At 40.8% G+C, this 14,882-nt stretch overlaps 3 protein-coding genes across 5 annotated transcripts; all 3 read right to left on the minus strand.

Moving 5' to 3' along the window:
- Nucleotides 1–143: 143 nt before the first annotated feature.
- LOC147248879 (diamine acetyltransferase 1-like) lies at nt 144–2,881 on the minus strand. 3 transcript variants are annotated; one of them, XM_086179437.1, is made up of 6 exons: nt 1,892–2,710; nt 1,743–1,818; nt 1,575–1,658; nt 1,388–1,489; nt 1,226–1,266; nt 144–1,137 (listed from the first exon to the last, which is right to left on the minus strand). In XM_086179437.1, the coding sequence occupies exons 1-6, from the start codon at nt 1,955–1,957 to the stop codon at nt 970–972; spliced, it is 537 nt and encodes a 178-aa protein (XP_086035563.1). In that variant the 5' UTR covers nt 1,958–2,710; the 3' UTR covers nt 144–969. The 3 variants fall into 3 exon arrangements, with proteins under 3 accessions (XP_086035563.1, XP_086035565.1, XP_086035564.1); XM_086179439.1 differs by lacking the exon at nt 1,892–2,710 and adding an exon at nt 2,780–2,881 and having other exon boundaries at nt 146–1,137; nt 1,743–1,794; XM_086179438.1 differs by having other exon boundaries at nt 149–1,137; nt 1,743–1,794; nt 1,892–2,690.
- Nucleotides 2,882–3,101: 220 nt separating this feature from the next.
- prdx4 (peroxiredoxin 4) lies at nt 3,102–6,785 on the minus strand. The gene is made up of 7 exons (XM_086179436.1): nt 6,465–6,785; nt 4,856–4,973; nt 4,643–4,759; nt 4,277–4,399; nt 3,904–4,034; nt 3,584–3,618; nt 3,102–3,224 (listed from the first exon to the last, which is right to left on the minus strand). Exons 1-7 carry the CDS (start codon nt 6,679–6,681, stop codon nt 3,174–3,176), a joined length of 792 nt encoding a protein of 263 aa, XP_086035562.1. The 5' UTR covers nt 6,682–6,785; the 3' UTR covers nt 3,102–3,173.
- A 929-nt stretch (nt 6,786–7,714) lies between these two features.
- Nucleotides 7,715–14,850, minus strand: pdha1a (pyruvate dehydrogenase E1 subunit alpha 1a). Its single transcript, XM_086227118.1, has 11 exons — nt 14,694–14,850; nt 14,000–14,068; nt 13,750–13,923; nt 13,410–13,536; nt 13,190–13,281; nt 12,475–12,567; nt 11,642–11,797; nt 11,115–11,186; nt 10,960–11,027; nt 10,445–10,553; nt 7,715–9,484 (listed from the first exon to the last, which is right to left on the minus strand). The coding sequence occupies exons 1-11, from the start codon at nt 14,739–14,741 to the stop codon at nt 9,320–9,322; spliced, it is 1,173 nt and encodes a 390-aa protein (XP_086083244.1). The 5' UTR covers nt 14,742–14,850; the 3' UTR covers nt 7,715–9,319.
- Nucleotides 14,851–14,882: the final 32 nt, after the last annotated feature.

A 14,882-nucleotide genomic window follows, 5' to 3' on the forward strand; every position in this document is an offset into this window, starting at 1 on the left:
TTTTTTTTATTTTTTTTGTTGCAAAAATCTTTTTCCTCAAAGTAACCTGTATCCGATGTGTGTGGAATACAGGACTTGTGCTTGTAATGAAAACCGAGTACTGCTTTTTATAGATTATTTTATTGTATTGTAAATGAAGCAGCATAGATTCGTTAAAATAAAGCTGTTTATTCTAGGCCAACACATTAAAAGCCAACAACAAATCCAACCAACTACACTGAACTGGGCATCGCTTCTTATAATGGAGTTTTAAAAACCAAGTTTTCTAATTTATAGGCGCACGTGGATTATCAAGATTAACATGGTTTTTACCCCCCTCTAAAATACACACATTTTCTTCAAGTTTTTCACATTAGAAACATCTACAGGCCTATAAAAATCTTTCAATGAAATGATCTAATCACATCACTCTTTGATTCAACTCTCCATATTTATTTGTTGAAGCTCATGGAAGCAATGGCGACAGATCATGAGAAGACTAAAGACTGCATAAGCGTGATCACCGATTTATGTAAGAACAAATATTATCATGCTGTAAATCACTTGATAAAAACCAATTTGTTTATCAACACATGTACTTTATGAAGGCAAGTGACCTTTATTAATCACAAATTGCTGCCCCAGCAATGGACCATAAATCAAATCTTAGCGTATAAATAAAGTACAAAAACGTATCTTCAAATACAGCAAACCTGTATAATTTTAACCTTTACGGCTCAGTTAAAGCAGGCCGGCATTTGAGCTTTAAAGCCTCACATATGGAACATTACACTGTTTTTTTACTTCATATTTTCTATTTAAATCACACATTTGGTCAAATCACATGAACAGCAGTATCGATGCATCATCCAGACATCGGCAGAAGACTTCAGATCAGCACAAAGTTATCATGAAGAATCTCTTGAATCAATGACCGAACAAAACAGGATTATAAACCAACAATCAGTATAAGGCGTTCGCCAGTAAACTCTATTTTGCAGACATTTTCATCAGCCTCTCCTTGTCAATGGCGAAGAGACGCCAGCCCTCCTCATAGGAGAGATCAGCTGCTCCTCTTCGCTTGTAGAACTCGATCGATTTCTTGTTGTTTTCTGCCACGATGAAGTGCATGCTGCTGCAGCGGGTCCTTACTGCAGTCTACGGGTAGAAACACACAACAAAGAGTGAACTGAAGCACGTTTGGAAATTTGAATGAAACTGAAACAAACAAGCTTTTCCTTTGTACCTCACTTAGAACCTTCAGGATTTGTGAACCAATGCCAAAACCTGGTGAGGGATGACACATATAAAACACATTTAAGACGATTTAATTGCCCGTGTAGGACAATGTTACAAAACCATCCCTCTGTAACTGATTAACCTTCACGCCATAATGTCAAAACTTTACCCCGAAACTGCTCCATGACATAGAAATCCTCCAAGTAAAGCAGCTTTCCAATCCAAGGGTCATAAGTAAAGTAGTACATGGCGAAGGCAATAACGGTGTACCCTAAAAGAAGAAACCATGAGTCAGCATTGGGCTCTGAGGGAAAAAAACTGTTTTGAAAGACCATGAATGGAAACATTTTTGTAACCTTCGGATGTCCGCTGGTCGCTTGGGACTTCTGCAACCAAGCAGTGGTAAAATGGATGATCTCCAAATCCGTCTTCAAGTAGCTCTACAAGTGGCACATTAACTTTAAATGCTTCGTATATCTAAACCCAACCACAATTTATTGTACTGTATGCAAAAAAGAAATCACCTTTCTCGGTCAGTATGACCTGCTCTTCCATCTCTTCAAATTTAGCAAGTTCCTTGAAAAGACAGTAGATTTTGTTCTTTGACACAGCCACAGTTAAGTTACACAGTGTCAGCAAGTTATTGCAATTTGAAGATGTAGATTTTTCTCACCTTTATGAGTCGTAAGATATCGCACACGTCCTTTGGTTCAGCTGTCCGTAATATAAAGTTGGCCATTTTCTCTTTTTACCCTTTTTGCCTTTGCTCACTATTCCTCTGAATGTAAAGAAAAGTAAAATGTGTTTCTTCATCCGCTCCTCAGGAGTTTACCCCCCCGATAATGAATAAGGAAAACCAGCATACAGTTGACTGAATTGCTTCGGCTGTGTCGCCTTAAGCGGTAGTTGGATTGCCTTCCCTGTTCTTTTTATGTTATCACTGGAGAACATAAACATGCTCATTATCCCATGTATGGGCACTTGACTTCCTGTTGACTCCTTATCTTCATGTTCATCACTACAGCTCACTTGCTTTTGGTTCAAAAGTTAAATATTAACCAGACCTGGAGAGAATCCTGACGAGTGAACAACATGTCTAGAGCTGAGTCAAGAATGAGCCATATAAGTGAATGATTGTTAAATTGAGACCTCTTGGACATTCAGCAGTAAGCAGATGGTTCATTAGGTCAAGTCTGCACACTTCAACTTATACATACCTATTTGACTATGGGCTTCTCCTCGAATAAAAGGCATAGTGATTCTGTGCACGTCGTGTTACTATTTACCAAGAAGTGATCAGGTAATAGATAAACTTGATGACGTAACAACACAACAACGTATTTTGTTGCGATATCCAGTTAGAGAGTCAGATTTTGGAACAGAGCTTTCAGTCTTTTCAATCGCAGTCTGACCGATTTCTTTGCTACAATAGACAAATGTCATACCACATTTATGCTTTTGCATAGATTTCATTCGCAGGGGTTGATTAATAATGTAAATATTCCCTTCAGAAAGACAAAAATCAAACCAACTCTATAAAAGATGCAGAATTTATACTCACTCCAGAGCAAATCTTCACCTTTTCATCAGTTCACTTTCAGAAAATAAGTTCTCAGCCGCTCGTCAACGGCATGTCGTCTGACTTGTTTTGCATTCTCATTTCTCTAAAAGGGTGTCATGTTAACCAACTGTCTTTCTTCTTAGTTGCAGTTAAAGTTGGATCAAAATCGACGCACCAGGAGCTCACAGTGCTAATATATTACAGGAAAGCTACTACAAAACATGCCAACATCTTTTATTGACTATTTTGTTATCAGTCTTTTTCTTGAGAGCATCTGGCGTCCAGTGACTTAATTCCCAAGAGTAACGTCTGGACCAGGATCTTATGAAAACACATTTTATTTGAATTTTCATTGAGTGGAAGATTTCACAAACTCGGACAACAGAGAAACAAATCAGTTCAGCTTATCAAAATACTTCAGCTTGCCTGACGGGTCGGGAATGATCTGTAGGGTAGGATAAATAGAATTAGTTCACAATACAGTAGGAATGCACGAGAATATGCCATTAACTGACCGATGTAGATCCCCAATAAGAGACGGATTTGCGCTTTCCTGTGCACTTCACTATGAAGGTCAACAGGTTGGGCCATAAAAGGAACATTAAAATAGCAAGTTCTGTTCCTCGCGATGAAAGTCTACTGTTTTTAAGTCAAAATACAAGGAAATGTGTTTGATACAGCCTGGAGAAAGTGTTTGTTCATGCACAGCTACTTCATCACCAACCACAATACTGTTGTACATTCAGTCTGCCACTAGTTTGAATACACATGCTGCACTAGTTGATGCTGCGCAGTGATACTCACTGTGTCGCTGCCTGGCTTCCATCCTGCTGGACACACTGTAAAAAGAAAACAAAACAAGGAAGACATCATGACGGTCAAAAATCAAAACCATCAATGGATACGGAGGAACGCATTTTAATAAATGACTAATAATCTGCGAACAAGTACAAGATACAGGGGTATTTCACCCAAAACCTGTCAGGATTCTGCAAACCTGGCCAATGAACATGCAAGGAGGTGGAGGTTAAGTAGAGACAAGCACTTAATTTTTCTTTGTGAGTTCGAAACATTTGATAGCGAGTAACACATAAAACCGATGAAGCAGGTTAAGATTTTACTACCTTCTCCGTGTTTGTCGGTGTACTGGAAGGCCTGGACGAGCCTGAGAGTCTCATCTACAGATCGTCCCACTGGAAGATCGTTCATGGTGATCTGCCTCAGGACGCCTTTGTCATCGATGATGAAGAGTCCTCTGAGAGACACGGACGAGTTAGAATCATCACTGTTAACACACGGTCGGCGAACAGCCCCGAGAGACTGTTACGTAACCTTAAAGTGCATATTAGAGCGGAAGAGTTGAATAAATGAATTTCAATTGAAATGACTACACTGTTCTTATAAGGTTTTTTTTTTTTTTTTAAACAGTCTTATGTATAAAAATATGTCCCCCCCTCCCCCCAAGTTCTACACGAAGTTCATCCCAAACAAGTGTACCTGAGAGTGTGACCCTGGTCTTCTAGATAGACGCCGTAGTTCTTGGATATCTGGTGAGTGACGTCAGACAACAGGGGGATTTTCATTTGTCCGAGTCCACCCTGCTTCCTGGGCGTATTGATCCTGTTCAAAACAAAGGAAAATCCATCTTCACGCTGTCGGATAATTAAAAAAAAAAAAAAAAAGTGCAATAAAAAAAATCTGGAACACAAAAAAAGAATAAAAGAATAAATGTGTGTAAAGATGTATTTATATACTTTGTAACTTCTGAACTGACTTTCCAAGTATTCAGATCTTTATCCACAAGCCGTTCATTTCAGCATCAGTCAAGACATCAGTTATAAGTAGCGAGAGCAGTAATGTTACCAGGCCAGGTGGGTGAACTGGGAGTCCACCGAACACGCCACCACCTCCGTGTTGATAGCACGGAACTCGTGCACGCGATCGCTGAATGCGATGATCTCAGTAGGACACACAAACGTGCTGCAAGGGAGACGAACACATTTACAGAATTCTTGTTTTAATTGTTATCATACATGAGCGGCATCTGGGATATGGTTACGTCAGGTTGGAACTTACAAGTCCAGGGGATAGAAGAAGAAAACCAGGTATTTGCCTTTGTAGTCCGACAGCTTCAGCTCCTTGAATTCACCGTTGATGACAGCTGTTCCCTCCCAGTGTGGTGCGGGCTTTGAGACTGGAAACAGTTCATGGAGCATAGAGAGCCCGGTCAAATGTTTGTACTCAAATAAACAAATATTCCTCAGTATCTTTACACCTTCAGCTGTGATACTTTCCTTCAGTAGTTTGGAAGTTACTAGGTTGTGTCCTGCGTACACTGAGCATTCGTCTCGGAGGCACTTTTCCTCTCATCTGTACTGTTTCCAGTAGGAGCGCAGAGACATGCTTGTTTCTTGTTGCAGATATTGACAGTTATAATGTGTGCATTCAAGGGTTGGATCAAATGTCGTATTTTATTTAATTTTGTTTTATTTTCATAAACCGTTCCAAGACAGACCTTTTTCCATATTCCCATTTTGTTTCTTCTGCATGTCTCGTGTCAATGAATAGTCCATATTCTCCAGTTTTAATTCAACTCTTTTTTTTAATATTTACTTCTTTACATGTATTCTTTGCTTTTCGTCTGCCTAACTTCAAGATGTTTACTGGACTACTTTTCTGTACACATGCCATATGTACAGTTTAATGTGAAGTTTTTGATGAAAAACAACAACAACAACAACAACAACAAAAGCCAATCTGGACACTGAAGTGTTCTACTTTTTTTGATTTGACCGAGGAAATGTTTGATATTCAGCATCGTGCTTTATTTCAAGTCACTGAAGAGCAGAAATGATGAATGTGACCGGATCCTCATGAGGCCTGTTCCTCTCCGTGAGTGCGGTTTTCACGTGTCACATGATACATGTACATGAATCAACTGTCCAATAAGGAATCTTTTTCCCAACTCTTAACATGTCATTGCAAAGTTTTTAGATTCATTATTGTGTTATTAATATACAGAGAGCTTTTCTACGGTTGATCTGGTGGCTGGTGACAGTGGAGTCTAATGCACCCCTCACAATATTTGTCACAGTAACAGTGAGGGACAGTCCAGTGGAAGAAAGAGAATATCGGTGTACAAATACTGCAAAATGAAGTCCAGCGCAAGTTTTAAACTTCACGAGGACAAATGACAAACAGAGATCTGTGCCAGGGATGAGGAGCCGAGGCAATACTGAATGTCTGACTCAGCACTTACTGGGTAGCATGGTGGCCTCATACGTGAACACTGATGTGTGCCACGCACACGAGTTTGCTGTTAATAACGTGTGTAAGTTTATTTTGTTCTCTTGTGGTGGCATGCAGCATCAGGTGTGGAGGGGCGGGGTGAACATCATAGAATGACGTGTCCTTCAAGATATAGAATTTAAAGTGAGGCAAGACTTTGACAGGCACAATCCTGTAAAACTCATGAGGCACAAGTGAATTGATAAGCAGCAGCAGCAGCAGCCAGATGTGTTTCTCTTGTCCTGACAGCTGGTTCAACGTACGCACGCACGCACGCACGCACGCACGCACGCACGGACACACACTCGCAGCTGCTGCGTTCGGAAAGAAGAAAACGCACCACTGCGCATTTTTAATTTCCAAATTCCACTTCTCTCATCCGGCTGAATTTACTCACTCTTGGCTTTGCTTAGGTGCAGGGAGTGATCGGACACGGGCACACGGGAAGCCTCCCCGGGATAGACGTGTCCTCCCGCGTAGTTGTGGCACTGAGAGTTCGGGACATGAGCGCCTTCCTCTGCGGCGCATGAGAGCCTGGAGAAGAGCAGTAGAACCGCCGAGCAGAGCGCACACAGGAGTTCCCTCCTCACACCAGCGTGGACCAGCACCTTCATGATCACGTCCCTGCAAGAGCACGTAGCACCGACAGTTGAAGTGGTCCCCTGCTAGGGTTTCTGGAGCCTCCTTCCTCCTTCTCTTCTTCTTTATTCAATTTGCGTTCTTCGAGTTGCATTACTGCCATCTCCTGGAATTAATTAGCCCACCAGGCTCAAGTACGGTCAGGAGGGCTGGTTTTAGCAGGGGCGGTTCTAGGATCAGACCTTCAGGGGAGCTTGGACCTAATGAGACTGGGACACACACGAATAGTGATCTTAAAATAGTGACCCACCGACTGACTCACCCATGTCACTGATTAACAACTAATACAGGAACATTTCGATGTATATATTTTGATTTATGAATATATAGATATTTGTATTTGCATTTAGAGGACTTGGTACTTTTAATTCACTACATTTCAAAGTTAATATTGTAGTTCTTGCACAACTACATTTAATTTCAAAGCTGCCAACATGAAGAGGGCAGAATCAAGCAGAACAATCGTAACTTTAATATGGCCCATACAGGTCAGCGGCTTGAAGACTGAACAATATGAGGGGTATTTTATAGAATACTTCTCTACTTTTACTTCAATAGACTTTGGAATAGAGAGAGGGAACTATGAGTACTATTGTGTCCCTGTATTTTTAGTTTACTTCAGTAGAACTGTGTACTCTCTCGACCAATGGTGTGAGTCTAGGTAATGAGTAACACGAGTTTTATACCACTAATTATTTTTTTTAGAAAATTAAAAATGGAGTATATGCTATTAGCAAAGGTATCAAACTCCTCTTAAATGAGTTAAGATTTGTCCCAATGCTTCCATTTACTGCCCATAAATGTACAGTAAATTACTCCAAATTAGTAGCAAGCTTCTTCTATTGCTTATTTTTGGCTGTTTACGAAACACCATTTTTGAAATGTAATTATATTAAACTTAACGGCAAAACACACACGTTGATGCCCAAGAGTTGATGTCATGTCCTTTAGTCACACTTACTCAGCGGCTGTGGAGACAGAGATGACACACAAAGAGACCTTGCAGACTTTATTACAAGACCAACGTTCCCAAAGACTGATTAGAATCCCTCAATGTAACAGTTTACTGCAGCAAATATTGAAATTGTAGGCAATTCCAGTTGTACTGAGACAAGTTTAGCTGATCTACATTTTAGTGTGTCATCTTAGTACATCAAATACTTCACAGATTATTGAGATAAGACAGAAACATCCTCCCTTTTGGTGCCCCTCTGGGGCTACAAGCATAGCTAATGCTGTTACACTTGCTTGCTGCCAGCACTTCATGCCTTCATTTGATCAAACACAACAAACTAAAATGTAAAATATCCATGAAACCCTGTTAATTACAGCTGATCTACCATTGCTGAGGAGCTGCAGTCACTACACACCCCTCAGTCAAACTTACAAGTAGCTACGACGGAATCTCTCGCTCAGACGATCAAACGGAACCAAACGACTTTTTTCTGATTTGGCAAGTTGCTGTGAGTGTTGAATGCACCTGGACTTTAACGTAGGTGGGTGGGTTGATAATACATCCGAATGGTAGGAAGTGTCTCCAGATAAATGTTCATGAAGTGTTTGTACCTGCAAAATTACCACGAGTGTAAACAAGCTCGTCTTTAACCTACAATCATGCTTTGGTGCATGGAGGCACCTGCTCAGTTTGGAGTGTGGCACAAACATGACGCCTTCCACAGAACAGAGCTGCCAGGCACGTGTTAGAAAGTTAAATGTTTCCCTCCGTGTTCCTTTTAGTCCCGTTTACTTACAGCATATTGAAAGGAAAAGACATACCGAGAAAACAGTTGAGAACATTTGTCTTTGCCCTGCTGCCGTAATGAAACCAGAACTGAAGACGGAGTGACTGATCCAGTAGAAAGTGTGCAAACCCCTTCTCTTCAGAGGATGAATGTCCATTAGTGACGTCTGTGTTATAGCACCTCAAACGTGACCTGAGATTATCACCAGACATTTAATGGGGCCAGATTCACAAAACTTTGAGTTAAAAAAGTGATAAAACAGAATAGCACCAAATACACCTTCAATGCAGTAGCTTAAGTATCTTTTCATAAACTAGGTGAAATACAGAAAGCACAAAATGGAGGACAAGGTGGTCAAAGACCTTAACTTCAATCCATAAAACAAGTAAGAGCTTATAATTCTGTACTTTTGGAGGCTTTTGTTGATTATTTACAAGACTAAGATGGCCAAACAAGCCATACTGGAACAGAATATCATGACAATGTGGCACATTCACAATGCCTTCTTTGTGTTAAATGAGGTAATACAGATATGTGGCATGAGAAACTTTTATATTTGCTGAAATGGTTTTTAAACTGCACATAAATGGCTTTTGTGAAGGCTGTGAATGTGGCAGAGTGTCAACAGGAGTCACATAGAGGAGCAGAAAACACAAAAAGGGGGGGGGTTCATTTAGTGTTATCACTCCTTTTTTCTTTATCCAGAACATTTTGTGAATGCGGCCCCAGATGTTTAGATATGCAGCACTGATATTCTCACTAATGCTTCAGGGTCTGAGGCACTGGTTTGAGGTACAAATTATGATGTATATGTGTGTTGAAGCTGCAGGCGTGTGTGTGTGTGTGTGTGTGTTTATAAAAAATAAATAATTTAGCTAAGAGACTTCAGCTTGGTCCAAGGGTTTGTGCCGCGCACTTCCACCGGTGCCTCGTTGTGAAACAGGTGGTTGCACAAGTCCTCCAGGGGTGGTTCAGAATCTGTGGTGGCAAACTGAGCCGCTTCTTCAATCTCCTTCCTCACCTCCACATCAATCTCCTACACACACACACACACACACACACACACACACACACACACACACGATTCATTTACATGTAAAAAAAAAAAAACCTACAACACGTTTGTCACCAGGCAGAGATTCTCTTGAGCTAAAGTCTGAATAAAAGTAGCTATGTAAATAAACAATTACACAATTGTACTGCACAAAGCTAAAATTAAAAAAAGGTTAACAGATGTGTACATCATCAATTAAGAAGTGTTTTTTAATCTCTCTCCTTCAGCAGATAAGTAACAGACAAATATTAGTCCTGTTATACAGATGTTAACAACCAAGAAGACAATTTCCACACATTCAAATGTCTTTTATACCATTTTTTTCTGTGACTGGAAATTAAAAAATACTTCAACAGTCAAGATAAAATTGTTCAGAGTCCTGTCAGCTGAAGCTCCAGTGGATTCGATTACAGGGATGTGGACCTGCAGTGAAGACCAGAGGTGCCTCATGGTTGCATTATCACCAGCATTGCACTGTAAAAAATTAAACTCTGCCACAAACTTGGGTTTCTGTCACTGACAACCAACAGTTGACAGCTCGGTGTTGTGCTCTTGTTATAAAAACAAAACAAAGTTATATATATTTTGAGGATGTCATCTTGAGTGATCTTTCCTCCCTCGGCACCTCAGCAACTTTTGATTGATTATTAAAAAAAAAAAAGAAAAAAAAAGGCAACTATTAACACATAGAAATTAACATTCCATAATGAGTTCTTGTTTTAGAAACACCAAACATTCAGTCTTTAATTCATTCGATGACAGAAAATAACCAAAACAGCAACCAAAAAAGCCAAAGCAAAACTGCCATGATTCATCTTTAACATTTTGCTTCTGCGGACCATTTTTGTGACTTTTTTAAAAGATGGAAAACATCTCTACAAGTCCCAGTTTCTCGGGACAAAACAGGAATGTGAATGTCGTGAGAGGACTAACTGGAGATACCTTGAGCTCCTCCACGCTGGCCATGTTGTTGCTGAGCATGCGGTCCTTCAGCAGAGAGATGGGGTCACTCTTACTGCGGACCTCCTGGATCTCCTCACGGGTACGGTAGCTGAGAGGGGACAGATTGGTGCAGGGATGTTGCAGGGATGCACTAATACAATCACATTTCTCATCACAAAATACTGTTTCATTCAATGTGAAGATGACATTGCTGTGTATCGGCATGTTATTTTATCAAGCACTCTGCTGTTTTTATATGTTTCCTACTGATACATGCCTCCTGTATTAGTTTGCTGAAGCCAATATTTTATTCAAAAGTACAAAATTGTATTCAGTTCATCCCTTGTTTCTGGGGCACTGCAAGGCCACTACAGCAGGCAGGAGAAGAAAGGAGCAGCAGCACAATCACGGGAGGTGCAGGTCAGAACACAGTTGTTAATATTGTATAGGAGTGCGCAGGCCGTGGCAAAAGCTCAGACGGTTAACATGATATTTTAGAAATAATGAATATTTACCTGACGCCAGGATCACTCATGCTGTGGCCATGATAGCGGTACGTCTGCAGTTCCATGAGGACGGGACCCTGAACCAAGACAGAACGCAAAGTCATTCACTTACAGACATTAAAAACTGATTTCCCACCTAAAATAATTCAATGTTTTTAATGTACCTTCCCAGCTCGGCAAATATCAGCCGCAAACCTGGTGGCTTCCCGGACACACAGGATATCCATCCCATCCACCTGGGTACAAAAACAGTGTAACAGACCTAAATACGACTGGAAAAAGTTGCTCCGAATGAACAGTCCCACCAAATACAATCTCAGAAACATCTTTTCGTCTTTCTCCAGTTAAACCATGTGGTATAGTGTGTAAACAACTCATGCTATCTTACTATTTCCTGGTTGGAAGTTACTGTGTATTGTGTTGCAACCGTGATTCAATGAGTTCAATCTTGTTTTTCAGTCAGAGCTACACGAGACAGCTGCTAGCTGTTTATATTTAGCAGCGAGTCATGAGTGTGTTATCAGTCTGATGTCATCTAAGTTTCACAAAGACAAAGACTCCGCTTATAAGGCTGATATGCTTCTAAGTCTTCCTCTTCTCCAAAGGAGTTCTGATGACTCCAGATCGAGTATGTGAACTCAGTCGTATGTGGAGGAGGGCAAAAGGTGAGGAAGAGGGGGAGGAGGAGTACCCTGAGACCAGGAATGAATTCTCCTCTCTTGAAGTAGTCGGTGCTCGCTGCAGCTCGCTCCACGGATGTGCCCATGCCGTAGCGGTTGTTCTCGCAGATGAAGATGACGGGAAGCTTCCAAAGAGCTGCCATATTGTAGGTCTCAAAAATCTGACCCTGTGAAATGTGATGGGTATTTTCAATGCGGCACACACAAAAAAAGGAAAAAAGGTATTATTCAACCCTTTTCCCTTCTTTCTGAGGTTCTGGAAACTTGATACGTCAAGACAGTGAGCAGTCCAGCTAAGCTCAGTCACAGGATGTTAACAGTGCAGATCAGTGGAATATCAAAATACAAATCCAACAATAGAAGTGAAGCCCTTGCCAGTGCTGTGACTTTTGCTTTACAGAAACTGTGCTTCCAAAATGTTTTATCACTCTTAATGTCAGGACAGCAAAATGACCAGGGTTAAGTCTGCATGTGTTACTGCTGAAATACATGGAGTAAATAGTGTGAAGCCATGGTCACTTTAATCAATAATCAATCTAATCAACACAGGCAGCTGCACTCATCATGTTAGTCACATGACACACGTATGGCTGCACGGCAGATTCCTGCTTTTTTCCCTGTAGAGGGTTAATTGATCTTTTCCGTCCGTGTCAGTTGCTGTTGAAGCCTCAAAGCATTTATAATGAGAGGGACTGAAACAAAAAAGTGGAAAACACTAAGAGTGTGAAGGACTAATTGAAGCGCCTGAGCAGGAGTAAAGCCTCATCACCGGAAGGACCGTTGGAAAGTCAGTTCTTTGATTTCGATCAAAACTGCAACCAATCTTGACATTCTGGGGACATACCTGGTTGGCAGCACCATCACCATAGAGACAGACACACAGCTCGCTGTTGCCCTGATACTGGCAGGCCAGAGCCACACCAGCACCCAAGGGCACCTGAGGAGAGGTCAGACATGTCTGAGAGTGTAGTGCTGAATAATCATCTCCACGTAGTGCAACTGGTGGAAGGAAACGTCCCAATGGTCATATTTAGATGTTGTAAAACCATAAAACAATCAACATGATGACAAAAAGTTTCCTCAGCTGTTCAATCAGTAAATTGCAACATTGTGGTGAATGCAGTGGTCCTTGATTATTTTGCTCTTTCATGCGTGTGTTTTGGGGCTGCGCAATAAAATAATAATAAAATAAATAATATGATTTATATATATATATATATATATATAAAAAATAAAATCAATACAATATATTGGGATTTTTCCCCCCACTGATATGTCAGCCTTTCCTATAAATCTCATATCACAATACATCAATAAGTTATCAACATAAAGGGAAGATGTTTCCAGATGGTAACCAGCAAAATGTATTCTCAGCTCTATTTGGGAATTTTTAGTTAATTATGTTTAATATTATATGATGCAGTATTTAATTACACCATGTCTAAACATACATTTACAAATCGCACAGTAATTTTAGATTTGTTTACAGTACAACCACAGCATGAGAAGCAGTACTTTCCAGAGTCTCAAACGCAAAGGACATGCTGACTCATATATACCTGAGCTCCCACGATTCCATTTCCTCCATAGAAGTTCTTACAGTACATGTGCATGGAGCCTCCTTTGCCTTTTGCGATACCGCCTCTTCTCCCTGTAAATAAAAACAAAAATAAATACAATGAAGGCAGAGGAAGAAAGCAACGAAACAAAAAAAAACCCATCATTCATAACAGGGGCATAACATGTCACTGAGATTATATCTCAACATTGGGGACTCACCAGTGAGCTCCGCCATGATCTCCTTCACAGTCCCTCCCCTGGTCAAAGTGTAGCCGTGGGCGCGGTATGCAGTGATCAGGTGGTCCGAAGGATTAATGGCTGCTTCAATTCCAACGGCGCAGGCTTCCTAGGAGGAGAAAAATACAGCTTGACATATTGTCCGTGTGGGCCTGCAGGTGTGGAAAATGTAAAAACAAAAGTTAATGGAAAAGATTGTGTATCAATCAAGATTTTCAAGTATTTCTACCATTCAAGGCTTTAAAAACAGTTATGCGGGGGTATCAACATAACGTAGTAACCATGTAGCTGATGGATGTGTGGAAGGGATAGTTCACTCAACCTGTCCATCATACAAGTGGCAGAACCCTCGAATGATCTTCTGCTTATACAGCTGATCGGCTTTCAGCTCCATACGTCTCATCGTCTGCATGGTGCGGTAATACTGCAGACCCTCATCACGAGTCATGACCACCTGAGTGGCCGGGCCTTCATCCAGCTTGTGTAGGTCACATTTCTAGAGGAAATGAAATACCCATAATAATCCCAAACCATCACTTGCATTGATCAGCTTTGCTGTATTGAAAACATACCTTTATTTCAAAGGTAGCCTGGCTGGTGAAGTCAGAGTAGGTACGCGCTGACATGATCACTGCAGCCCCCTGCCACAAGAAAGGAACAAACAAAACAAACAACAAGCTTTATTTTACGTATTTTTTCCATAAAACTGGTGCAGACACTTCTGACTTATTCAATAGTTCTGCATAGCTTCTTAGCACATTAATTCCGGAGATGCGTCAGTTAATTCTGCAAAATTCTTTCTGAAACTTTAAGAATATTGACAATAAAAACGTTTGATTCAAAATACGAAAATCTCAGATGCAGAAAAAGACATAACACTTTTTTAAAAATGTAAACACAAACATTATATGCTAGTTGTACCTATGTCATTTTTTATTTTTTTAATAGTGGGAGCGAAAGAGAGCTACTGAACATTCAGTTCAGCTCCTCCTCTGACCAAACCCACATGTTGGTAAAACACGTACCAAAAAAGATGCACATGATTCTCCAGCTACACTGGTCAACATGCAGCATTTAGCCCACAACATCTATTAGTTGCGTTTGCTGACCATTTACAAGAGTTAAGCAGAGTTAGCAAACAAGCTATCATTTGGCCTGACAAGGTCAGAACAGCACCGACAGTCCAGTAAACACTGGAGGTTTGGAGCGAGGATGCGGTACGGTGTTCGGCTAAAGCTAGCTGTACATTTAGAACTGTGCACTTACATTTCTGTGGGCACAAGCTCTCAGCACATTAGTGATATTGGCCAGCATCTTTCCTGAGCTAGCTTTCTAGAGTCCCGCTACGCTCAGCCCGTCCTTCTGCTAGGATCTGTCCTTCCGGCTCCGCTACCTCTTTTCTTCTTCTACTACAAACAATCTGTAGTCAACGGGGACGCCATCAACTCTGCTGCC

Source organism: Aulostomus chinensis, chromosome 15 (genome assembly GCF_037954235.1).
Source record: "Aulostomus chinensis isolate RoL2024-O1b breed Wild chromosome 15, RoL_Achi_v1.0, whole genome shotgun sequence".
NCBI lineage: Eukaryota > Metazoa > Chordata > Actinopteri > Syngnathiformes > Aulostomidae > Aulostomus > Aulostomus chinensis.

Excerpts from the sequence above, each read along its gene's own strand:
- LOC147248879 (XM_086179437.1), bottom strand. The coding sequence starts at position 1,957 with ATGGCCAACTTTATATTACGGACAGCTGAACCAAAGGACGTGTGCGAT. Across the intron at positions 1,490-1,574 it reads CGACCAGCGGACATCCGAAG|GGTACACCGTTATTGCCTTC; the intron begins GTTACAAAAATG and ends TTCTTCTTTTAG. Across the intron at positions 1,267-1,387 it reads TGTCATGGAGCAGTTTCGGG|GTTTTGGCATTGGTTCACAA; the intron begins GTAAAGTTTTGA and ends ATCCCTCACCAG.
- prdx4 (XM_086179436.1), bottom strand. The coding sequence starts at position 6,681 with ATGAAGGTGCTGGTCCACGCTGGTGTGAGGAGGGAACTCCTGTGTGCG. Across the intron at positions 4,035-4,276 it reads GACCAGGGTCACACTCTCAG|AGGACTCTTCATCATCGATG; the intron begins GTACACTTGTTT and ends CGTGTCTCTCAG. Across the intron at positions 3,225-3,583 it reads GGAAGCCAGGCAGCGACACA|ATCATTCCCGACCCGTCAGG; the intron begins GTGAGTATCACT and ends CCTACCCTACAG.
- pdha1a (XM_086227118.1), bottom strand. The coding sequence starts at position 14,741 with ATGCTGGCCAATATCACTAATGTGCTGAGAGCTTGTGCCCACAGAAAT. Across the intron at positions 14,069-14,693 it reads GAGCTTGTGCCCACAGAAAT|GGGGCTGCAGTGATCATGTC; the intron begins GTAAGTGCACAG and ends TTCTTGTGGCAG. Across the intron at positions 13,282-13,409 it reads GATCATGGCGGAGCTCACTG|GGAGAAGAGGCGGTATCGCA; the intron begins GTGAGTCCCCAA and ends TTTTATTTACAG.